Below are 27183 nucleotides of genomic sequence, written 5' to 3' on the forward strand. Positions count from 1 at the left end.
AAAACTGTGGATTCATCAAACTTAGGTAAATATTTTGGGCCCTTCTCACCACATAACAATAATGGCACTTACTGATTTCAGATTCAAGACAACAATTGCAAACTTGCAATATGCCTAAGGGCAATTTCTTCTGACTTATGGCCAACTACATAGCAGTATAGCACTAGTGCATTGTCAATGAAAAAATTTCTGTGAACATACTTGCTTATATATGAAAATCCTCAGAAACCAACACAAGTCCAGATCCACATTTTACCCACTTTTATTCTAACCATTTACCCACCCCTCCTTCCGATTTTCCTCGGCCAAACCGTCAAATAGAAGTTAGGGTTTAGGAAAAAAAAATTACTGGAAATATAAATTCCATTGTTTCAAGAGTAACTTCTCTTTTTCATAATAATAAAAAAAAAAAAAAAAAAAAAAATCTTTAACATGCTCATACATATAGTATTCAATATAAAAGATATATTTATATTTTGAATACTTCATTTTTATTCATTAAATCAATAATCAATAAAAAACTAAATAACGATTCTTACAAATCAGACAATAGAATAAAATTGATATTGTATTGACATGTAATAAATGTGATTATGCCAATATATATGGTTTCTAGCCACACGTAGCCTGCACGGGTTTAGTTAACATATGGTGCAAGAATTATGTTAAATATATAAGGGCTATAGTGATGTAAATAGTTAAGGAGTAGTATGGCTAGATAAATACGGAGTAGATAAAGTAGAAGATGAAAAGTTATGCATATTTTTGTGTTTAAAATTTAGGAAAAAAAATAGTTATTCAAATACCTAAACTGAAAAAATGGAAAACTATTATCCAAATAAAAAGAATGAAAATACTGCTAGAAAACAAATTTTCTAGAGATAAATGAAAAGCATTCTCAATTACTAAACACACCCTTTTCACATTCAAATTTTAAACTAGAAATCCATAATGGAGATGGGAGAGAAGCGACACACAATACCTCTATATAAGCACGGGTACACTGCTATCGCTATAGATTTGCTTCGGTCTAAAATTATGAATAATGGAGAGTGAAGCAAGGGAACTGGTTGTTTGAATGCAGGAAGGAGTTATTCCGTTGGCTTAGCTTTCTTTGGTGTATCAGACAAGGTGACCATAGATCTAAGAACGCCAGGGCTGATACTGTCAGCAAGAACTCCTTTCTCAGATATGATAAACGACTTCTCCTTTACATAGCTTTGAAGTTTCTTAGCTTCATAATCCAGTCGAGTTTGATCTGCTTCAAAGTCAAAAGTACTCGTGTTAGTTGAACCATTTCATCTTTCGAACTTTCATGAGCCTAGAATTTTCAAACATAACTGAATTACTAGAACGATACAAAATGCTGCCAAAATCCTAGGTGTGCACAAGGTTCATATCTTTATGGCCATGCATAACTTGAAATTTTAAAATGAGTCATGCTCAAGTCACCACTAGATAAAAGAATAATGTACAAATAATTTCTTTGACACAGGCAGGCATTAAAGTTAAATTATGCATAGTGCACAAATCCAGTTGTATAATTCAGCAGTCAATTTTTCATGATTCACAGCCTTCACCATTCATCATCTCCCTCCCGCATTGCCTAGTCTATTCAAACTAAACATTCACCAAGTAAGAAGCATAAACACTAAACAGTATGGTCAAAGAAAGAAACCTTGCTCAAGAATGGTATGGACAGCATGAAATGGAACACTAGCAAAAATATCAGTTCCAGGAAGCATAAGCCAAGTTGTCTCCTTCACGTCATGGTTGCCACAAGTTGAACAAACCTCTCTCACCAACGGTTTCGTCTCAATCTCCCTCATTATCGACTCAAAAGGTGAAGGAACGCTGGATTTTGTTGTCTTTGCTCTCTTCCTTAATGCTGTCAATGCTTCCCTGTTTCCATTCCTTTCCCTATCATTTTCAACTAACTGCAATTACATCATTGAAATTCACTTATTCTCTTAGAACTATTACGGAGTATTATTTATAATTAAAATAAAAAAAGGTGCACAGGCATTTAAAGTACCTGCTGCCGTGCCAATAAAATGTTCTCGCCTTCAATTTCAACCTCAATTAACTTTTCTTGGAACTCCTTCATTGTGGCATCCATTGTAACCTTTTAAATGCCTAATACATAAGAAACTATAAGCACCTTAAACTATCCAAAGACCACATAGCAAAATGTACAACCAAAGGCAATGAAGCTTATTCAAATTTATCAAAAAATGGTTTGGAGACAAGAATCAAGTCAAATTAGTAATTACATTACACATAGAGAAACCAGATATACTAAGTGATAAATTATAATGATATTAATTCTTTTACAATTTACACAGCTATACAGCTCGGTGAGGAACAACTTGGGGTGAGCAACCGAAAAACCGATTGGAATTTTTTTTACTGTCATAACAGACCAAAGTAAATGCTATAACTGACTGTCGGTTACCTAAAAACCGGAAGATAACAAATTATTCCACAATTAATAATTAATAATTAATAATTCTACTGTGCAATTCTTGAGACTCCAGGATTAATTTTCTCAAACACACCCCTTTGGTTATTTCTCAAAAATTTAATCAAAATATTAACGAAGAAAATTTTAAAATTTCCAAAAACAATAACACACTGTCCAGACTCCAAAGTTAATTTTCATAGGATTTTGTATGAAATATGTAAAAATTTAATGAAGGAAAGCCAGAGAGTCGCAGCAATAGCAGCATATAATGTATGAAATCCATTTTAATTTTAATATGTAAAATAAAAATAAAAATAAAAATTTACCTTGAGCCTTGAATTTGATACAGTGAAGCGGAGGCGTGAGGTCCTTCCGCAGAGCCGCTGAGTGCTTGAGTCTCGTACGATCGCGGCTGAGTCGATGAAGTGAGGTCGACTGAGGCGAGAGGGAGTAGGGAGTGACCGCCGACTGGAGTGCTGCAGAGGGCGGACGGTGTGAGGCGCAGCGGCGGTGATCTTGAGAGATCAGATCAGGGAGAAGTGGTGAACCGTCGTGGTTGTGACTGTGAATTGGAGAGCCAGAGAACGGAAGGCTAAGAATTAGATTTGTATTTACTGATTTAGGATATCTTATTTATCTTTTTTTTTTCTTTTTTTTTTTGGAAAATCTTACGGTGTATTTGGTTCATGGGTTTACACACTAGGAATCTAGGATTAGAAATGAAAATGTTTGGTTGACAACTTTTTAAAACATAATTATGAATAGATACTACATTATAATAGTGTCATTTTATTCATGGGAATAGCGTTCCCGGGAATGAGCTATTCCCTTTGCAGGGGGAATAGCCATTCCTAGGGGACCCCCTGGTATTAGCTATTCCCAAGTATTTGGGAATAGCTTTAGTACTATAATATCGAAAATACCCTACCACCGCCACAACCACCACCACCACCACCACCATCACCACCGCCACCACAACCACCGCCGGCCCTGATACCACCACCGCCACCATCACTTCCACTGCCACCACAACCACCGTCGCCACTGCTACCACCGCCACCACCGTCGCCGCCGCCACCGCCACCACCACCAACACCACCACATATTTTTATAAGGGTATTTATGTCGTTTGAAACATATTTCATTCTATTCCTTAAACCAACCAAACACTGTAATATAATTCCTAAAGTCTATTCTTTTCGCGAACCAAACAATAGAATAGAATTCATATTCTATTTCTTGCCTATTCCATTCTTTATGGAATAGCATTCCTATTACCTCAAAATTCGTTTTGTGAACCAAACGTGCTATTAATGTAATAGGGTATCCCTTTCCTATAAATAAAATAAAAGTCATACATAACCAACATTAATATTGGTAATCAAAAATAAAAAGAACACGGCACATAGGGTATCCCTTTCTTATATAAATAAAATAAAAGTCATACATAACCAACATTAATATTGGTAATCAAAAATAAAAAGAACACGGGCGCACCTGATGCAATATTCTTTTTTTTTTTTTAAAAAGAAAAATCAGTTTTTTTTTTCTCCCCCCTTCCACATTCTCTTTCCAATCACTCTTACATTCTCACCACTGATAAGGATGCTCTTACCAAATATTTAATTCACATTCCAATTTCGATTCCCAACACACCCTTAGAGCATTCCCATTAGGGGAATTTTGCACATATTTTAAGAAAAAATTGATGTGTTGGAGGAGTGAGGAGATGAGAGAGAAGGTTATTTAAGGGATTTTGTCAAAATTTTGGAGATTTTAGGGGATTTTGGCGGGTTTTTAAGGATTTTTTTTCAATTTTTTATTTTGTTTTTTATTTTGCCTTTTTTTTTTCACATATTTCTCTTGCATAATCTCCTCAAAAACCTACCACTATTGATGATGCCCTTATTTTATTATCTTTATTTTTTAACCAACATTAATATTGATAATCATTCCAATTCCACCATACTCCCAAACAAAAAAAAAATACTTTCACCAAAACTCACATTACAAAATATTTAATTCACATTCCAATTTCGATTCGCACCCTTAGGGCATCCCCATTAGAGGGATTTTACACATATTTTAAGAAAAACTTGATGTGTTGGAGGAGAGAGGAGAGATGAGAGAGAAGGTTGGGGTTTGAGGGCATCCTCAATAGTTGAGGATTTTACCCCAGATTTTTGTGGGCCCCAACATCCAACTCATCATCCACTATCTCATTCAATCACAAAATCTCTTCTTCTTATTAATTTTAAGTTTTTCACAACTTTTTGTAGACCCACCATTTTATCTCTGTATTTTAATTATTTTTTTATTTATTATCATTCTAAAAATTATAATTATAAATTTAATAATATTATTATTAATAATTAAGAATTTTAATTTAATTAATTAATATAAATTTAATAACAATAATAAATGTCGCCCTTACGAGTTCGATATCTAGGCTTATCACAACTTGGCACATTAACCTTGATAAAAGTCCCATCTAAAGCACCTAAACAATTCTACATGAAATATGAACCTTAGTTTTTTTTTTTTTTTTTTTTTTTTTAAAAAAACAACTAATATATACATAATACTTCAAAAGTATTTAAGATGGCAATGTACCTTAAACCACTTCCATCGATTGTCACTACAATTTGTTGGAACGGGTTCGGGTGTTCTAAACAAATGACCTTGCAAACGCATTACTGCATTTAAGATGACATTGCAAACGCATTACTGCATTTAAGACTTTATGAAGCGTCCGACTGATACTCTCACCTGACCTTTTAAAATTGTTTTGAATGACTCGATTTTTAACATGATGAGCAAGAAGATTGCTACTTGCTCATCAATATCCATGTTCTTTGTTGGTTGTAATCCTCCTAAACTCTCTAGCATTTCACATAGTTTGGAAAAAGCTTGCAAATTCATCCTAAGTAGTGAAATGCGTGACTCGTTATCATTCAAAATTCGTCGAACATACTCTCGTTTGTAAAAACTATCCAGAGAATAACGCCTAACGCTTGGCCTATAACTATTGAGAGATGCTGCCGATGCCATTAAAAGCACTAGAGCACAAACAGCAGTATACATCTCCAAGAAAACAGACAAAGCAGCCGCATTCCTTTTTCTTCTTTCGGCAGTTCTACTTATACTCAAACGAGCCATTACTGCATTAATGGTTTAGGAAGAAACAAGAATTCATTGTTATTTTGTAATTGATATGATGATATTCTGTAATAAATTTCCAAAGTACTAATAAATAACTCAATAGGTACTGGCAGTAATGGACATATATTATGAACAAAAGATGTACATGTAGCAGTAGCATGGAATTCAAGTATGAAATAACAGAACAGGCAAGGGGATAACATTCAGCTTATATGGAGTGACTTTTTTGTTTTTCAGACTATCACTGGACCATATCAGCAAAAGAGACCAAAGAAATTCACTCTCACTAGGATTGCAGTGCAAATAAATTCCAAGAAATAAAGCATAAATTATTTTTTTAAAAAATAGAATTATCCAAAAAAAAAAAAAAAAACTGGCAGTGAAATTATTCACTCCAGACTCTTTACTGGTCGCGAAAAGAAACCGGAGTCCAGAGATTACTGACCAAAGAAATTCACTCCCATTAGGATTCCAAAAAATAAGCATAAATTATAAATAAAAAAAAATACAATAACCTAAAAAAAAATTGACAGGAAAATTGCAATGCAAATATTCAAAAAAAGGAAAACAAAACTGTGCTAAACCACCAACATTTGCAGATACTAATCACAAATTGAAAAAAAAAAAATTAAATACAACACAACAAAGTATAGTATTAAGATGCTAGAAAAATAAGCTTACCTGCAATGCAAATGAAGGTGTTGCCGTGCTTGAGTTGTGCTATTGATAGAGGAGACTGACGCGCAGAGGTAAGAAAGAAAGAAGAAAGAAAAGTGGCGACAAAAAATAAGAAGAAAGGAGAAAGAAAATGGCGAGAAGATGAAGATTGAAGAAGAAACGGGTGAAATGTGGCTGGAGGGGAAAAAGAGAGAAGAATCCGGAATGAATACTAGGGTTTAGCTATATATACATGTGTAATTAACAAATTTTGATGAGGGCAAAATAGTCCAATACTAGGATTTTGCTCATTCATATAATGTCAATTAGTTTAAAGGAGATGCATGAAATAACTTGATTTATCTGCAAATCTGCAATATCAAATTACTTAATTCCATTGATGTTGATGTTCAACTACACAAGTCTAAGGGAGAAATTATACCCACAATTCCATAGTTGCACAAACTTTCACATTCATTATTTATGCTTCTGTTCATACAATCACAAACATAATTCTAATACACATTCACTCAAAATTGTAGGAAAAACAATTTAAAACACAAATTTCCAGAAGAAAATAAACAAATACTCAAAGAGTGGTATATATAAAATTAAAATATACAGATTAATATGGTAAATGTAACGTTTATCCGTTACTATTATTATAACATTAGGATAAGTTATGATAATATTCAGTATTTGATATGTGGTGCAACACTAATAACCTAATAACTAGACTACCATTATGATTAGGAGTCTGGTTAGGGTTTAGGAGACCTAAAGACAGTCAACCACAATGATGGCCAGTGGTTATATAAGGTCACTAGTCCTCTCACTGCTCACATTACATACCTCATACACCATCTAGAGAGAGCTGAGTAAAGTGAGAGACAAAATACTCGTTATCTCTGCAGCAGTCCGGATCGTGCAACCGTGTAAAGAGCTATGGCTGGAGGTTAGTCGATCCTGTAATCACATAATTATGATGCATGTGATATTTTAGTCTAACAGTTGGTATCAGTCGCCATAAATAATCTCTGCCAAGTGTTTTTTAATTGCTTAAATATTTACATATTTTATATACTTTGTTATATAATTGAGATTATGTGAATATTTTTTTTTTCCGTATGCAATTATATTGTCTGGGCTGCTGGAAATTTGGTTTATTCCGCATCAAGAAACAAAAAAAAAATTAAATTAAATTAATTGGATAAATTTTTGGAATCTGCTTCGCCGTGTCTCTTTTTGGACTCCAAATCGCCGGCGGCTCATCGTTGACGGAGGAAAACGCCGGCTGCTCCGGTCATTCTCCTTCAGTTGCCGTCGACATTGGAGCACCGGTGATGGAGTGCCGACGACGCAGAGGAATCGTTCGGCCGGACTGTTTTCGCGACATAGCTACGGCGGACGGACGGCGACGGCTTTAGCGTTGCGCGGAGGCCAGGTGGTGGCGGTGGTGCTGGGATTCCGGCATCGTTGCTGCTATCTACTTCCCTAATGGCGACGTTGGAGACTGCTAGCTGATTCGTCCTCCGGCGTCGCTGGTCTGCGCTACTGCTGGTCCCTTGGTTTCTCACGAAGCAGATTAGTGAAGGAGATGATGATGAATGGATGGGCTTAAGTAATGGGCTTGGGCTCATTATTAAAATAAAAAAAAAACAATTTTTTTTACTGGGCCTGTTATGGTTTTGGGCCAAGCCTGAATTGATATTTGGACTACATCAATTCATTCAGTTTAATATCATCATCATATCTGGACTTCTTCTAATTAAATTATCCAATTGAAATTTTTTTTTTATTAAGTCCATTATTAAATTATTATTCAACTTTGAATAATTATTCAGTTTTTAATTTTTCAGTTGAATTTTAATTTAGTAATGTTTTTTTTCAGTTTAAATTGTATTAAGTGTTGCAATTTAATTGTGGAGTATTTGTGAGTAATATGCATAATCTGAGCATGCTATTTATCTCTTTATTGCAATAATTATTTGACTGTTATAATTATGCCTGTAGAAAAGCATGTTCATTAAGAAAAATTTAGAGCCTTTTAGGTCTGAATTATATGTTATGCCTGAATTAGTGCCTTTTAGGTGAATTAGTGCCTTTCAGGTTAGATTATGCATATTATTACTCAACCTTCAGTTATTACTCCACTCGTGTTTTATAAAGTTCCTAAAGCACATTAAGTACATAAACAATTTGTAGTTTTACCCTATTCAAAGCCTTATCCATAGGTGAAACTACTCTTTAGATCTCTCAAACGATTTTACTTCAAAAATGAGAACACATGAATTAGGGAAGTTTCTTGGGGATGAATACTAGTTCTATGGCCCTGGCTTAAAAGCCTTGTTGCTACTAGTCCCCTTGCGACGCTACTCTGTCTAAGGAGTTGGTATTTAACCGAGCTTCGTCTCGACCAACTTTCCTGGGAGTATACCTAAGGATTGTCTATCATATTTTGGTTTAATCTGTTTGATTATTAGGTTTTCTTGCTAATGTGATTATGTTCTTTGGTTAATTAAAGAGTAGCCACAACATCTTTAATTTTTCCAAAATTACATATTAAGTTTTACTCACATAAAGTTAATGCAAGAATATTGTAATTCACTCTGCGTGATATGGCAAAATTTAGCCCACAGGCAATTTTGTTATATTTGTAGGGTTAATTAGGATGAAATACCATGCTATGATCATAATTTGCCCACAGGGATTATGTATCGGCATATAGTTTTGGTAGTTTTGTCATTAAGGGTGGAAAAATTGAAATCGCACCCATTCCGTTTCCACCATTCGGTTTTGGTAAATTCATTATGCGTAAAAATTTAGCCCACAGGCAATTTTTATGGCATCCGAATTTATCCTTCGCATAATTTTACATTGGTAATATTATGTACTTCAGTATCTCTCTCTAATTTTTTGTGCCTCGAAAATTCTAACCAAGCATTAATTATTATTCTTTACAGCAACTCATCCTGGCACCCAAACACAAATTAATGTTCCAATCCTTAATGAAGATAACCACAAAGAATGGAAAGATGCTATTCTCTTGCAATTAAGATTATTAGAGTTGGATTACGCTGTTCTCAATGAGGAACCCCCTGAGGTTACTGAAGAAAGCACTGGCGAAGCCAAGCAGCTTCGCTCACAATGGGAGAAATCCAATGGATTATGTGTGCTCTTCATTAAGTCAAGAATTTCCAGAAAAATTCGTTTTTGCTTTGAGGACATTAAGAAAGCGAAACCCTTGCTCAAAGCTATCGATGATAACTTCATTGAATCAAAGAAAGTTTTGGCAATGACTCTAATCATGAAGTTGAGAAATTTGCGTCTTTCCACTGTCAAGGGAACGCGGAAACACATCATGGAACTCAGGGACATTGCGGCACAATTGAAGAAGTTGAAAATTATTCTTCCAGATGCCTTTGTGGTGCACTTTGCACTAAATACCCTATCTCAGGAATATAGCGCGTTTAAAATTGCCTATAATACACATAAGGATGAATGGTCTATCAATCAATTGATTACCATGTGTACTCAAGAGGAAACGCGACTTGTAACTGAGCTTGGGGAAAGTGCTTTTATGGCCACAACAAGGCCTAAAAGAAAGTCTGGAAAACCTAAGGGACTTACCATAGCTGCTAAGGAGAAACTAACCCCGAAAGCAGACATTAAGAAGATACAAAAGTGTTTCTTTTGCAAAAAGAAGGGACACATGAAGAAAGATTGTATCAAGTTTCAGAAATGGATGTCCCAAAAAGGTAACATTTCATCTTCTTTCGTTTGTTTCGAATCTAACATGTCAGAAGTTAATACTAATTCCTGGTGGGTTGACTCTGGTTCAACAATCCACATTGCAAACTCTTTGCAGGATATGACAAAACTGAGACAGCCAAAGGGAACTGAGTGTAGCATCTTCTCTGGAAACAAGATTGCGTCACCAGTAGAAGCTGTCGGAGTTTGCAATTTAGTTTTGGACAATGGCTTTGTATTGACATTAGAAAATACTTTTTATGTTCCTAGTTTTTCTAGGAACTTAGTTTCAGTATCTAGACTTGTACCCTTCGGATATTCTTTTGAATTTAATGCCAATGATTTCAAGTTATTTCGTTATTCTACTTGTGTTGGTACTGGTACATTGTCTAATGGTCTTTTCCGTCTTAAATTAAAGAATGATTCAGTTTACAATTCTTTACATGTTCAAAACGGCACCAAACGGTGTAGTATTAACGACAATTCCTCAATGTTGTGGCATCGGAGATTAGGTTATATCTCCCTTGAGCGTATTAAAAGGTTGGTAAAGGATGGAGTACTTTCTACTCTAGACTATACTGACTTTGAGACTTGCGTTGACTGCATTAAGGGTAAGCAGACAAACAAGTCAAAGAAAGGTGCCAATAGAAGTACAACGTTGTTGGAAATTATTCATACTGACATATATTGTCCTGATATGACAATACCTGGTCAGAAATATTTCATCACCTTTATTGATGACTTCTCAAGATTTTCCTATGAGCATTTACTTCATCATAAACATGAAGCATTGGATGCCTTTAAATCATTTAAAGCTGAAGTTGAAAACCAATGTAACAGGAAAATACACATAGTTAGGTCTGATAGGGGTGGTGAATACTATGGTAGATATACTAAGAATGGACAAGCACCTGGTCCCTTTGCTAAGTTTCTTCAAGAGCATGGGATTGTTGCCCAATACACCATGCCTGGTTCTCCGGACCAAAATGGTGTGGCTGAAAGAAGAAACCGGACCCTTCTGGATATGGTGCGGAGTATGCTTAGCAACTCTAAGCTTCCTAAGTCGTTATGGGATGAAGCGCTTAAGACGGCAACGTATATATTAAACCGTGTTCCAACCAAGGCTGTCCCTAAGACACCGTTTGAGTTATTCAAAGGTTGGAAACTGAGTTTGCAACATATGCGTGTTTGGGGATGTCCGTCTAAGGTGAGGATATATAACCCACACGAGAAGAAACTTGACCCAAGGACGATTTGTGCTTTCTTTATTGGATATGCATAATCTTCTAAGGGTTATAGGTTCTATTGTCCATCTTATACTACTAGGATAGTGGAATCAAGGAATGCTGAATTTCTTGAAGATGACTTGATTAGTGGGAGTGATCGGTTTAAGGACTTAGTTCCTTCTTTCGATCATATTGACTCTCACCTTTCTACGTCATCTGGTGGTACTTATCCGCAGTGCTCCTTTAGTTCTGCCTGCAGATATACCACCTACCGTTCAGATTCCACAAACTGTTGAGGATCAACCTTTGGAAGACCCTATTCAGGACTTACAGCAACCGCCTGAACTAGATTTCGAACCAATGGTTGAACCAACTCAGGATATACAGCAAGATTCTGAGCCGATGCAGACTGAACCAATTCAAGAACTGCCACCAGTTCCTGAAGAGGTAGTTGACCTGCAGCCTGTGCAAGGCGGTGGAGGTCCAACCTTAAGACGGTCTACTCGGATGAGGCGATCAACAGTTCCTAGTTATTATGTTTCGTATCTACAAGAATCTGACATAGGGGCAGAAAATGATCCTGAAACATTCTCTCGAGCCACAAATTGTGCACAGTCTGACTTATGGTTAGAAGCCGTGAAGTTTGAAATAAATTCCATAAAGGACAATAGAGTTTGGGATCTTGTTGAGTTGCCTAATGGGGCCAAGGCCGTTGGCTGTAAATGGGTTTTTAAGACTAAAAGAAACTCATTAGACAACATTGAGAGATACAAGGCCCGGCTTGTTGCCAAGGGATTTACTCAAAAAGAAGGAATCGATTACAAGGAGACATTTTCTCCTGTATCAAAGAAAGATTCACTTCAGATCATTCTGGCATTAGTTGCACATTTTAATCTTGAGTTGCAACAAATGGATGTGAAAACCGCTTCCCTAAATGGTGATCTAGAAGAGGAGGTTTACATGAAACAACCTGAAGGTTTCTCTTCTAGGGGTGGTGAGCATTTAGTATGTAAGCTTAAGAAATCCATATACGGTTTAAAACAAACCTCCCGTCAATGGTACATCAAATTCGATGGGGTAATTTCTTCATTTGGTTTTGTTGAAAATCCCTCAGATAACTGTATATACCAGAAGGTGAGTGGGAGTGAAATTTGCTTCCTTGGTTTTATATGTGGATGACATCTTACTTGCCACCAATGATAAGGGGATGCTTCGTGAAACAATTTATTTCTAAGAACTTTGATATGAAGGATATGGGTGATGCCTCTTACGTTATCAGCATTAAAATTCGTAGAGATAGGTCCCGGGGTATACTGGGTTTATCTCAAGAAACCTATATAAACAAAGTTTTAGAGAGATTTCATGTGCAAAATTGTTCATCTAATGTTGCTCCCATAGCTAAGGGTTAGACTTTTGGAGAGCTGTAAAGAGGGTTCTAAGGTATCTAAGATGAACCAAATGTTACAAGCTTGGGTTTAGGCAGACGGACAATTTAGATCTTGTCGGTTATTCAGACGCGGACTTTGCTGGCTGTGTTGATTCTCAAAAATCAACTTTAGGGTGCGTCTTTATTATGGCCAGTGGGGCTATCTCATGGAGAAGTGTTAAACAGTCCTTAATAGCTACTTCTACCATGGAAGCCGAGTTCGTTTCCAGTTTCGAGGCAACTTCATAGGGTGTTTGACTAAAGAATTTTATCTCTGGGCTTAGAATTATGGATTCTATATCTAAGCCATTGAAAGTCTACTGTGACAACTCAGCTGCAGTCTTCCTAGCTAAGACCACAAAAGTGGGAGTCGAATTAAGTACATCGACATCAAGTTCTTAGCAATTAGGAAGTGTGTCAAAAATAAAGTTGTATTCTTTGAACACATTCATACTGAGTTGGTGTCAGCAGATCCCTTGACTAAATGCATTCCTTCAGTTAAATTCAAGGATCTGGTTCAGAAAATGGGACTTTTTCCCACTATGGAATTTGTATATACATTCAGTTTAAAATTCTTTAGCATTCAGACATTTTCTCAATTAAGTGTGTACACCTTCATTTACTTTATATTGATGAGAAAATGTACTTCAGGGACTTGGAATAAACATAGGGTTTATTTCGTTGGGTTTTGTTTCCTAATTAAGTGCTCAATGGCAGTTTGCATTTGATCATAATGGATACTACTCGTGCTAATGAGAACATATCATTATGGTTGGTGTTTTTCTGTTATTGAGTGGTAGTGCTTGCACCAAGTGGGAGAATGTAACGTTTATCCGTTACTATTATTATAACATTAGGATAAGTTATGATAATATTCAGTATTTGATATGTGGTGCAACACTAATAACCTAATAACTAGACTACCATTATGATTAGGAGTCAGGTTAGGGTTTAGGAGACCTAAAGACAGTCAACCACAATGATGGCCAGTGGTTATATAAGGTCACTAGTCCTCTCACTGCTCACATTACATACCTCATACACCATCTAGAGAGAGCTGAGTAAAGTGAAGGACAAAATACTCGTTATCTCTGCAGCAGTCCGGATCGTGCAACCGTGTAAAGAGCTATCGCTGGAGGTTAGTCGATCCTGTAATCACATAATTATGATGCATGTGATATTTTAGTCTAACAGTAAAATCACAGTAATTCCAAGCTACATATAGAATCAAGTTTCTGAAAATCCAAAATGCAAAGAGGAATAAAGGAAGCCAGGGCCTTCCACCGCAAAATACAAAATACATTATAAATTACAATACAAGGTTTATGATGAACTACGGGATAATATTCCTCACAAAAGCAAATAAACATAAGCAACTAACATGGATTTAGTCAAGAAAACAGTACAGTTTGATCAAGAATTTATGCACATGGATTTAAAAACAGTACAATTTGATCAAAAATTGATGGTCTGTAATCTGTATGTCATCTGTAATGGATATGTAGTGCACACTAAGCCCATAAAAATTATGATGAAATAGTGACAGCAAGTCAGCAATAAATCACTAGCTAGCAGTGCACTCATGGTTGCCGTGTCAAAGTAAGTGGAATTAAAACCCATGGAACATGCATTCAAACTGCTGCCCGTACAAAAATATAAAACAGTATGCATTACATTCATACAACTTATCACAATCATGTTCCAATTGAAGGTTATTGTCCAAATATAAATTCACCCAAATTAAAAGAACAATTGGGGCAAAATATTAACTAGTTATACGCTGCAAGCTACAAATTAAAACAAACATACAATATTGTATAACTAACATAATATTACACCAAACAAGTTCCATGGTGTTACAAAATATACATAGTTAACATAATATTACACCAAACAAGTTCCTTGGTGTTACAAAATATACATACTTATCAAGTTTACAAGTTCATCCCTTTTAGTTCTCAAAAAGCAAGCTAGAAACCTTTGGTCCGGTGCAAGGCTGAAAAACACAAGCATTTGATTTGGATATTCGGGAAGCTTGATCAAAGCCATAAACTTTTCATCATATGGCAGCCCCTCAATCTCACTCAATTTACTCTCTAATTGCTCAATCTTTTGTTGAAGAATCAATTCGGTCCCAAGACTTCTACTTATTTTTTCTCCCACGGATTCTAACTTCTCACTCAACATCATGGCAGCACCAAGCAAAGAATCTGCAGTAATAGGTTCACATGTGTCCATGCTTTGCCTCTTCCTCTTTTTTGAACTCCCCCCCCCCCCCCTCTAGCAGATGATGTTTGAGCCTAGATAAAGGAAAAGTCATTGTCTCCTAAATCAATTGGAATGTCATCCTCATTGCCTTCCATTGTACCACCAATGCCTTCCGGAGTCCTATCAAAATTGCATATCAGGAGTGCAAACACCTAAAACATTTGTAGCAATGTCGCCCTTACGAGTTTGATATCTAGGCTTATCACAATTTGGCACATAAACCTTGATAAAAGTCCCATCTAAAGCACCTAAACAATTCTACATGAAATATGAACCTTAGTTTTTTTTTTTTTTTTTTTTTTTTTTATAAACAACTAATATATACATAATACTTCAAAAGTATTTAAGATGGCAATGTACCTTAAACCACTTCCATCGATTGTCACTACAATTTGTTGGAACGGGTTCGGGTGTTCTAAACAAATGACCTTGCAAACGCATTACTGCATTTAAGATGACATTGCAAACGCATTACTGCATTTAAGACTTTATGAAGCGTCCGACTGATACTCTCACCTGACCTTTTAAAATTGTTTTGAATGACTCGATTTTTAACATGATGAGCAAGAAGATTGCTACTTGCTCATCAATATCCATGTTCTTTGTTGGTTGTAATCCTCCTAAACTCTCTAGCATTTCACATAGTTTGGAAAAAGCTTGCAAATTCATCCTAAGTAGTGAAATGCGTGACTCGTTATCATTCAAAATTCGTCGAACATACTCTCGTTTGTAAAAACTATCCAGAGAATAACGCCTAACGCTTGGCCTATAACTATTGAGAGATGCTGCCGATGCCATTAAAAGCACTAGAGCACAAACAGCAGTATACATCTCCAAGAAAACAGACAAAGCAGCCGCATTCCTTTTTCTTCTTTCGGCAGTTCTACTTATACTCAAACGAGCCATTACTGCATTAATGGTTTAGGAAGAAACAAGAATTCATTGTTATTTTGTAATTGATATGATGATATTCTGTAATAAATTTCCAAAGTACTAATAAATAACTCAATAGGTACTGGCAGTAATGGACATATATTATGAACAAAAGATGTACATGTAGCAGTAGCATGGAATTCAAGTATGAAATAACAGAACAGGCAAGGGGATAACATTCAGCTTATATGGAGTGACTTTTTTGTTTTTCAGACTATCACTGGACCATATCAGCAAAAGAGACCAAAGAAATTCACTCTCACTAGGATTGCAGTGCAAATAAATTCCAAGAAATAAAGCATAAATTATTTTTTTAAAAAATAGAATTATCCAAAAAAAAAAAAAAAACTGGCAGTGAAATTATTCACTCCAGACTCTTTACTGGTCGCGAAAAGAAACCGGAGTCCAGAGATTACTGACCAAAGAAATTCACTCCCATTAGGATTCCAAAAAATAAGCATAAATTATAAATAAAAAAAAATACAATAACCTAAAAAAAAATTGACAGGAAAATTGCAATGCAAATATTCAAAAAAAGGAAAACAAAACTGTGCTAAACCACCAACATTTGCAGATACTAATCACAAATTGAAAAAAAAAAATTAAATACAACACAACAAAGTATAGTATTAAGATGCTAGAAAAATAAGCTTACCTGCAATGCAAATGAAGGTGTTGCCGTGCTTGAGTTGTGCTATTGATAGAGGAGACTGACGCGCAGAGGTAAGAAAGAAAGAAGAAAGAAAAGTGGCGACAAAAAATAAGAAGAAAGGAGAAAGAAAATGGCGAGAAGATGAAGATTGAAGAAGAAACGGGTGAAATGTGGCTGGAGGGGAAAAAGAGAGAAGAATCCAGAATGAATACTAGGGTTTAGCTATATATACATGTGTAATTAACAAATTTTGATGAGGGCAAAATAGTCCAATACTAGGGTTTTGCTCATTCATATAATGTCAATTAGTTTAAAGGAGATGCATGAAATAACTTGATTTATCTGCAAATCTGCAATATCAAATTACTTAATTCCATTGATGTTGATGTTCAACTACACAAGTCTAAGGGAGAAATTATACCCACAATTCCATAGTTGCACAAACTTTCACATTCATTATTTATGCTTCTGTTCATACAATCACAAACATAATTCTAATACACATTCACTCAAAATTGTAGGAAAAACAATTTAAAACACAAATTTCCAGAAGAAAATAAACAAATACTCAAAGAGTGGTATATATAAAATTAAAATATACAGATTAATATGGTAAATGTAACGTTTATCCGTTACTATTATTATAACATTAGGATAAGTTATGATAATATTCAGTATTTGATATGTGGTGCAACACTAATAACCTAATAACTAGACTACCATTATGATTAGGAGTCTGGTTAGGGTTTAGGAGACCTAAAGACAGTCAACCACAATGATGGCCAGTGGTTATATAAGGTCACTAGTCCTCTCACTGCTCACATTACATACCTCATACACCATCTAGAGAGAGCTGAGTAAAGTGAGAGACAAAATACTCGTTATCTCTGCAGCAGTCCGGATCGTGCAACCGTGTAAAGAGCTATGGCTGGAGGTTAGTCGATCCTGTAATCACATAATTATGATGCATGTGATATTTTAGTCTAACAGTTGGTATCAGTCGCCATAAATAATCTCTGCCAAGTGTTTTTTAATTGCTTAAATATTTACATATTTTATATACTTTGTTATATAATTGAGATTATGTGAATATTTTTTTTTTCCGTATGCAATTATATTGTCTGGGCTGCTGGAAATTTGGTTTATTCCGCATCAAGAAACAAAAAAAAAATTAAATTAAATTAATTGGATAAATTTTTGGAATCTGCTTCGCCGTGTCTCTTTTTGGACTCCAAATCGCCGGCGGCTCATCGTTGACGGAGGAAAACGCCGGCTGCTCCGGTCATTCTCCTTCAGTTGCCGTCGACATTGGAGCACCGGTGATGGAGTGCCGACGACGCAGAGGAATCGTTCGGCCGGACTGTTTTCGCGACATAGCTACGGCGGACGGACGGCGACGGCTTTAGCGTTGCGCGGAGGCCAGGTGGTGGCGGTGGTGCTGGGATTCCGGCATCGTTGCTGCTATCTACTTCCCTAATGGCGACGTTGGAGACTGCTAGCTGATTCGTCCTCCGGCGTCGCTGGTCTGCGCTACTGCTGGTCCCTTGGTTTCTCACGAAGCAGATTAGTGAAGGAGATGATGATGAATGGATGGGCTTAAGTAATGGGCTTGGGCTCATTATTAAAATAAAAAAAAAAACAATTTTTTTTACTGGGCCTGTTATGGTTTTGGGCCAAGCCTGAATTGATATTTGGACTACATCAATTCATTCAGTTTAATATCATCATCATATCTGGACTTCTTCTAATTAAATTATCCAATTGAAATTTTTTTTTATTAAGTCCATTATTAAATTATTATTCAACTTTGAATAATTATTCAGTTTTTAATTTTTCAGTTGAATTTTAATTTAGTAATGTTTTTTTTCAGTTTAAATTGTATTAAGTGTTGCAATTTAATTGTGGAGTATTTGTGAGTAATATGCATAATCTGAGCATGCTATTTATCTCTTTATTGCAATAATTATTTGACTGTTATAATTATGCCTGTAGAAAAGCATGTTCATTAAGAAAAATTTAGAGCCTTTTAGGTCTGAATTATATGTTATGCCTGAATTAGTGCCTTTTAGGTGAATTAGTGCCTTTCAGGTTAGATTATGCATATTATTACTCAACCTTCAGTTATTACTCCACTCGTGTTTTATAAAGTTCCTAAAGCACATTAAGTACATAAACAATTTGTAGTTTTACCCTATTCAAAGCCTTATCCATAGGTGAAACTACTCTTTAGATCTCTCAAACGATTTTACTTCAAAAATGAGAACGCATGAATTAGGGAAGTTTCTTGGGGATGAATACTAGTTCTATGGCCCTGGCTTAAAAGCCTTGTTGCTACTAGTCCCCTTGCGACGCTACTCTGTCTAAGGAGTTGGTATTTAACCGAGCTTCGTCTCGACCAACTTTCCTGGGAGTATACCTAAGGATTGTCTATCATATTTTGGTTTAATCTGTTTGATTATTAGGTTTTCTTGCTAATGTGATTATGTTCTTTGGTTAATTAAAGAGTAGCCACAACATCTTTAATTTTTCCAAAATTACATATTAAGTTTTACTCACATAAAGTTAATGCAAGAATATTGTAATTCACTCTGCGTGATATGGCAAAATTTAGCCCACAGGCAATTTTGTTATATTTGTAGGGTTAATTAGGATGAAATACCATGCTATGATCATAATTTGCCCACAGGGATTATGTATCGGCATATAGTTTTGGTAGTTTTGTCATTAAGGGTGGAAAAATTGAAATCGCACCCATTCCGTTTCCACCATTCGGTTTTGGTAAATTCATTATGCGTAAAAATTTAGCCCACAGGCAATTTTTATGGCATCCGAATTTATCCTTCGCATAATTTTACATTGGTAATATTATGTACTTCAGTATCTCTCTCTAATTTTTTGTGCCTCGAAAATTCTAACCAAGCATTAATTATTATTCTTTACAGCAACTCATCCTGGCACCCAAACACAAATTAATGTTCCAATCCTTAATGAAGATAACCACAAAGAATGGAAAGATGCTATTCTCTTGCAATTAAGATTATTAGAGTTGGATTACGCTGTTCTCAATGAGGAACCCCCTGAGGTTACTGAAGAAAGCACTGGCGAAGCCAAGCAGCTTCGCTCACAATGGGAGAAATCCAATGGATTATGTGTGCTCTTCATTAAGTCAAGAATTTCCAGAAAAATTCGTTTTTGCTTTGAGGACATTAAGAAAGCGAAACCCTTGCTCAAAGCTATCGATGATAACTTCATTGAATCAAAGAAAGTTTTGGCAATGACTCTAATCATGAAGTTGAGAAATTTGCGTCTTTCCACTGTCAAGGGAACGCGGAAACACATCATGGAACTCAGGGACATTGCGGCACAATTGAAGAAGTTGAAAATTATTCTTCCAGATGCCTTTGTGGTGCACTTTGCACTAAATACCCTATCTCAGGAATATAGCGCGTTTAAAATTGCCTATAATACACATAAGGATGAATGGTCTATCAATCAATTGATTACCATGTGTACTCAAGAGGAAACGCGACTTGTAACTGAGCTTGGGGAAAGTGCTTTTATGGCCACAACAAGGCCTAAAAGAAAGTCTGGAAAACCTAAGGGACTTACCATAGCTGCTAAGGAGAAACTAACCCCGAAAGCAGACATTAAGAAGATACAAAAGTGTTTCTTTTGCAAAAAGAAGGGACACATGAAGAAAGATTGTATCAAGTTTCAGAAATGGATGTCCCAAAAAGGTAACATTTCATCTTCTTTCGTTTGTTTCGAATCTAACATGTCAGAAGTTAATACTAATTCCTGGTGGGTTGACTCTGGTTCAACAATCCACATTGCAAACTCTTTGCAGGATATGACAAAACTGAGACAGCCAAAGGGAACTGAGTGTAGCATCTTCTCTGGAAACAAGATTGCGTCACCAGTAGAAGCTGTCGGAGTTTGCAATTTAGTTTTGGACAATGGCTTTGTATTGACATTAGAAAATACTTTTTATGTTCCTAGTTTTTCTAGGAACTTAGTTTCAGTATCTAGACTTGTACCCTTCGGATATTCTTTTGAATTTAATGCCAATGATTTCAAGTTATTTCGTTATTCTACTTGTGTTGGTACTGGTACATTGTCTAATGGTCTTTTCCGTCTTAAATTAAAGAATGATTCAGTTTACAATTCTTTACATGTTCAAAACGGCACCAAACGGTGTAGTATTAACGACAATTCCTCAATGTTGTGGCATCGGAGATTAGGTTATATCTCCCTTGAGCGTATTAAAAGGTTGGTAAAGGATGGAGTACTTTCTACTCTAGACTATACTGACTTTGAGACTTGCGTTGACTGCATTAAGGGTAAGCAGACAAACAAGTCAAAGAAAGGTGCCAATAGAAGTACAACGTTGTTGGAAATTATTCATACTGACATATATTGTCCTGATATGACAATACCTGGTCAGAAATATTTCATCACCTTTATTGATGACTTCTCAAGATTTTCCTATGAGCATTTACTTCATCATAAACATGAAGCATTGGATGCCTTTAAATCATTTAAAGCTGAAGTTGAAAACCAATGTAACAGGAAAATACACATAGTTAGGTCTGATAGGGGTGGTGAATACTATGGTAGATATACTAAGAATGGACAAGCACCTGGTCCCTTTGCTAAGTTTCTTCAAGAGCATGGGATTGTTGCCCAATACACCATGCCTGGTTCTCCGGACCAAAATGGTGTGGCTGAAAGAAGAAACCGGACCCTTCTGGATATGGTGCGGAGTATGCTTAGCAACTCTAAGCTTCCTAAGTCGTTATGGGATGAAGCGCTTAAGACGGCAACGTATATATTAAACCGTGTTCCAACCAAGGCTGTCCCTAAGACACCGTTTGAGTTATTCAAAGGTTGGAAACCGAGTTTGCAACATATGCGTGTTTGGGGATGTCCGTCTAAGGTGAGGATATATAACCCACACGAGAAGAAACTTGACCCAAGGACGATTTGTGCTTTCTTTATTGGATATGCATAATCTTCTAAGGGTTATAGGTTCTATTGTCCATCTTATACTACTAGGATAGTGGAATCAAGGAATGCTGAATTTCTTGAAGATGACTTGATTAGTGGGAGTGATCGGTTTAAGGACTTAGTTCCTTCTTTCGATCATATTGACTCTCACCTTTCTACGTCATCTGGTGGTACTTATCCGCAGTGCTCCTTTAGTTCTGCCTGCAGATATACCACCTACCGTTCAGATTCCACAAACTGTTGAGGATCAACCTTTGGAAGACCCTATTCAGGACTTACAGCAACCGCCTGAACTAGATTTCGAACCAATGGTTGAACCAACTCAGGATATACAGCAAGATTCTGAGCCGATGCAGACTGAACCAATTCAAGAACTGCCACCAGTTCCTGAAGAGGTAGTTGACCTGCAGCCTGTGCAAGGCGGTGGAGGTCCAACCTTAAGACGGTCTACTCGGATGAGGCGATCAACAGTTCCTAGTTATTATGTTTCGTATCTACAAGAATCTGACATAGGGGCAGAAAATGATCCTGAAACATTCTCTCGAGCCACAAATTGTGCACAGTCTGACTTATGGTTAGAAGCCGTGAAGTTTGAAATAAATTCCATAAAGGACAATAGAGTTTGGGATCTTGTTGAGTTGCCTAATGGGGCCAAGGCCGTTGGCTGTAAATGGGTTTTTAAGACTAAAAGAAACTCATTAGACAACATTGAGAGATACAAGGCCCGGCTTGTTGCCAAGGGATTTACTCAAAAAGAAGGAATCGATTACAAGGAGACATTTTCTCCTGTATCAAAGAAAGATTCACTTCAGATCATTCTGGCATTAGTTGCACATTTTAATCTTGAGTTGCAACAAATGGATGTGAAAACCGCTTCCCTAAATGGTGATCTAGAAGAGGAGGTTTACATGAAACAACCTGAAGGTTTCTCTTCTAGGGGTGGTGAGCATTTAGTATGTAAGCTTAAGAAATCCATATACGGTTTAAAACAAACCTCCCGTCAATGGTACATCAAATTCGATGGGGTAATTTCTTCATTTGGTTTTGTTGAAAATCCCTCAGATAACTGTATATACCAGAAGGTGAGTGGGAGTGAAATTTGCTTCCTTGGTTTTATATGTGGATGACATCTTACTTGCCACCAATGATAAGGGGATGCTTCGTGAAACAATTTATTTCTAAGAACTTTGATATGAAGGATATGGGTGATGCCTCTTACGTTATCAGCATTAAAATTCGTAGAGATAGGTCCCGGGGTATACTGGGTTTATCTCAAGAAACCTATATAAACAAAGTTTTAGAGAGATTTCATGTGCAAAATTGTTCATCTAATGTTGCTCCCATAGCTAAGGGTTAGACTTTTGGAGAGCTGTAAAGAGGGTTCTAAGGTATCTAAGATGAACCAAATGTTACAAGCTTGGGTTTAGGCAGACGGACAATTTAGATCTTGTCGGTTATTCAGACGCGGACTTTGCTGGCTGTGTTGATTCTCAAAAATCAACTTTAGGGTGCGTCTTTATTATGGCCAGTGGGGCTATCTCATGGAGAAGTGTTAAACAGTCCTTAATAGCTACTTCTACCATGGAAGCCGAGTTCGTTTCCAGTTTCGAGGCAACTTCATAGGGTGTTTGACTAAAGAATTTTATCTCTGGGCTTAGAATTATGGATTCTATATCTAAGCCATTGAAAGTCTACTGTGACAACTCAGCTGCAGTCTTCCTAGCTAAGACCACAAAAGTGGGAGTCGAATTAAGTACATCGACATCAAGTTCTTAGCAATTAGGAAGTGTGTCAAAAATAAAGTTGTATTCTTTGAACACATTCATACTGAGTTGGTGTCAGCAGATCCCTTGACTAAATGCATTCCTTCAGTTAAATTCAAGGATCTGGTTCAGAAAATGGGACTTTTTCCCACTATGGAATTTGTATATACATTCAGTTTAAAATTCTTTAGCATTCAGACATTTTCTCAATTAAGTGTGTACACCTTCATTTACTTTATATTGATGAGAAAATGTACTTCAGGGACTTGGAATAAACATAGGGTTTATTTCGTTGGGTTTTGTTTCCTAATTAAGTGCTCAATGGCAGTTTGCATTTGATCATAATGGATACTACTCGTGCTAATGAGAACATATCATTATGGTTGGTGTTTTTCTGTTATTGAGTGGTAGTGCTTGCACCAAGTGGGAGAATGTAACGTTTATCCGTTACTATTATTATAACATTAGGATAAGTTATGATAATATTCAGTATTTGATATGTGGTGCAACACTAATAACCTAATAACTAGACTACCATTATGATTAGGAGTCAGGTTAGGGTTTAGGAGACCTAAAGACAGTCAACCACAATGATGGCCAGTGGTTATATAAGGTCACTAGTCCTCTCACTGCTCACATTACATACCTCATACACCATCTAGAGAGAGCTGAGTAAAGTGAAGGACAAAATACTCGTTATCTCTGCAGCAGTCCGGATCGTGCAACCGTGTAAAGAGCTATCGCTGGAGGTTAGTCGATCCTGTAATCACATAATTATGATGCATGTGATATTTTAGTCTAACAGTAAAATCACAGTAATTCCAAGCTACATATAGAATCAAGTTTCTGAAAATCCAAAATGCAAAGAGGAATAAAGGAAGCCAGGGCCTTCCACCGCAAAATACAAAATACATTATAAATTACAATACAAGGTTTATGATGAACTACGGGATAATATTCCTCACAAAAGCAAATAAACATAAGCAACTAACATGGATTTAGTCAAGAAAACAGTACAGTTTGATCAAGAATTTATGCACATGGATTTAAAAACAGTACAATTTGATCAAAAATTGATGGTCTGTAATCTGTATGTCATCTGTAATGGATATGTAGTGCACACTAAGCCCATAAAAATTATGATGAAATAGTGACAGCAAGTCAGCAATAAATCACTAGCTAGCAGTGCACTCATGGTTGCCGTGTCAAAGTAAGTGGAATTAAAACCCATGGAACATGCATTCAAACTGCTGCCCGTACAAAAATATAAAACAGTATGCATTACATTCATACAACTTATCACAATCATGTTCCAATTGAAGGTTATTGTCCAAATATAAATTCACCCAAATTAAAAGAACAATTGGGGCAAAATATTAACTAGTTATACGCTGCAAGCTACAAATTAAAACAAACATACAATATTGTATAACTAACATAATATTACACCAAACAAGTTCCATGGTGTTACAAAATATACATAGTTAACATAATATTACACCAAACAAGTTCCTTGGTGTTACAAAATATACATACTTATCAAGTTTACAAGTTCATCCCTTTTAGTTCTCAAAAAGCAAGCTAGAAACCTTTGGTCCGGTGCAAGGCTGAAAAACACAAGCATTTGATTTGGATATTCGGGAAGCTTGATCAAAGCCATAAACTTTTCATCATATGGCAGCCCCTCAATCTCACTCAATTTACTCTCTAATTGCTCAATCTTTTGTTGAAGAATCAATTCGGTCCCAAGACTTCTACTTATTTTTTCTCCCACGGATTCTAACTTCTCACTCAACATCATGGCAGCACCAAGCAAAGAATCTGCAGTAATAGGTTCACATGTGTCCATGCTTTGCCTCTTCCTCTTTTTTGAACTCCCCCCCCCCCCCCCCTAGCAGATGATGTTTGAGCCTAGATAAAGGAAAAGTCATTGTCTCCTAAATCAATTGGAATGTCATCCTCATTGCCTTCCATTGTACCACCAATGCCTTCCGGAGTCCTATCAAAATTGCATATCAGGAGTGCAAACACCTAAAACATTTGTAGCAATGTCGCCCTTACGAGTTTGATATCTAGGCTTATCACAATTTGGCACATAAACCTTGATAAAAGTCCCATCTAAAGCACCTAAACAATTCTACATGAAATATGAACCTTAGTTTTTTTTTTTTTTTTTTTTTTTAAAAAACAACTAATATATACATAATACTTCAAAAGTATTTAAGATGGCAATGTACCTTAAACCACTTCCATCGATTGTCACTACAATTTGTTGGAACGGGTTCGGGTGTTCTAAACAAATGACCTTGCAAACGCATTACTGCATTTAAGATGACATTGCAAACGCATTACTGCATTTAAGACTTTATGAAGCGTCCGACTGATACTCTCACCTGACCTTTTAAAATTGTTTTGAATGACTCGATTTTTAACATGATGAGCAAGAAGATTGCTACTTGCTCATCAATATCCATGTTCTTTGTTGGTTGTAATCCTCCTAAACTCTCTAGCATTTCACATAGTTTGGAAAAAGCTTGCAAATTCATCCTAAGTAGTGAAATGCGTGACTCGTTATCATTCAAAATTCGTCGAACATACTCTCGTTTGTAAAAACTATCCAGAGAATAACGCCTAACGCTTGGCCTATAACTATTGAGAGATGCTGCCGATGCCATTAAAAGCACTAGAGCACAAACAGCAGTATACATCTCCAAGAAAACAGACAAAGCAGCCGCATTCCTTTTTCTTCTTTCGGCAGTTCTACTTATACTCAAACGAGCCATTACTGCATTAATGGTTTAGGAAGAAACAAGAATTCATTGTTATTTTGTAATTGATATGATGATATTCTGTAATAAATTTCCAAAGTACTAATAAATAACTCAATAGGTACTGGCAGTAATGGACATATATTATGAACAAAAGATGTACATGTAGCAGTAGCATGGAATTCAAGTATGAAATAACAGAACAGGCAAGGGGATAACATTCAGCTTATATGGAGTGACTTTTTTGTTTTTCAGACTATCACTGGACCATATCAGCAAAAGAGACCAAAGAAATTCACTCTCACTAGGATTGCAGTGCAAATAAATTCCAAGAAATAAAGCATAAATTATTTTTTTAAAAAATAGAATTATCCAAAAAAAAAAAAAAAACTGGCAGTGAAATTATTCACTCCAGACTCTTTACTGGTCGCGAAAAGAAACCGGAGTCCAGAGATTACTGACCAAAGAAATTCACTCCCATTAGGATTCCAAAAAATAAGCATAAATTATAAATAAAAAAAATACAATAACCTAAAAAAAAATTGACAGGAAAATTGCAATGCAAATATTCAAAAAAAGGAAAACAAAACTGTGCTAAACCACCAACATTTGCAGATACTAATCACAAATTGAAAAAAAAAAATTAAATACAACACAACAAAGTATAGTATTAAGATGCTAGAAAAATAAGCTTACCTGCAATGCAAATGAAGGTGTTGCCGTGCTTGAGTTGTGCTATTGATAGAGGAGACTGACGCGCAGAGGTAAGAAAGAAAGAAGAAAGAAAAGTGGCGACAAAAAATAAGAAGAAAGGAGAAAGAAAATGGCGAGAAGATGAAGATTGAAGAAGAAACGGGTGAAATGTGGCTGGAGGGGAAAAAGAGAGAAGAATCCAGAATGAATACTAGGGTTTAGCTATATATACATGTGTAATTAACAAATTTTGATGAGGGCAAAATCGTCCAATATTACTATACTTTCTTCCCCATCCAACCTGAAAACAAAATACCAATGTTTAGATCAGAATTTCTTTTCCTTCACCTTTAGGAAGTCAAATTCCTATGGAAAAGATTTTCCATCCAACCAAACAAGGTAAAACAACATTTT

At 36.0% G+C, this 27183-nt stretch overlaps 3 protein-coding genes across 5 annotated transcripts in view; 2 read left to right on the forward strand and 1 right to left on the reverse strand.

The window, feature by feature from the left end:
- Positions 1–857: 857 nt before the first annotated feature.
- Positions 858–27183, reverse strand: part of LOC109162869 — a 26934-nt gene continuing 608 nt past the window's right edge. Inside the window, exons 1-4 of one of the 3 annotated variants that reach the window (XM_019311584.1) lie at positions 2791–3035; positions 2036–2136; positions 1679–1937; positions 858–1258 (exon numbers count right to left, since the gene is read on the reverse strand). In XM_019311584.1, the coding sequence (XP_019167129.1) occupies positions 1092–1258; positions 1679–1937; positions 2036–2119 (510 nt within the window). In that variant the 5' untranslated portion in view covers positions 2120–2136; positions 2791–3035 and the 3' untranslated portion in view covers positions 858–1091. Of the gene's footprint in view, positions 1259–1678; positions 1938–2035; positions 2143–2790; positions 3036–27183 lie in introns of those variants that run through there. The other 2 variants (XM_019311586.1, XM_019311585.1) reach the window with 2 other exon arrangements.
- On the forward strand, positions 7229–10186 carry LOC109162688. The gene is made up of 3 exons (XM_019311373.1): positions 7229–7238; positions 9247–10041; positions 10152–10186. Exons 1-3 carry the CDS (start codon positions 7229–7231, stop codon positions 10184–10186), a joined length of 840 nt encoding a protein of 279 aa, XP_019166918.1.
- LOC109162689 lies at positions 17463–20420 on the forward strand. The gene is made up of 3 exons (XM_019311374.1): positions 17463–17472; positions 19481–20275; positions 20386–20420. The coding sequence occupies exons 1-3, from the start codon at positions 17463–17465 to the stop codon at positions 20418–20420; spliced, it is 840 nt and encodes a 279-aa protein (XP_019166919.1).

Source organism: Ipomoea nil, unplaced genomic scaffold, assembly GCF_001879475.1.
Source record: "Ipomoea nil cultivar Tokyo-kokei standard unplaced genomic scaffold, Asagao_1.1 scaffold2957, whole genome shotgun sequence".
Classification (NCBI taxonomy): domain Eukaryota; kingdom Viridiplantae; phylum Streptophyta; class Magnoliopsida; order Solanales; family Convolvulaceae; genus Ipomoea; species Ipomoea nil.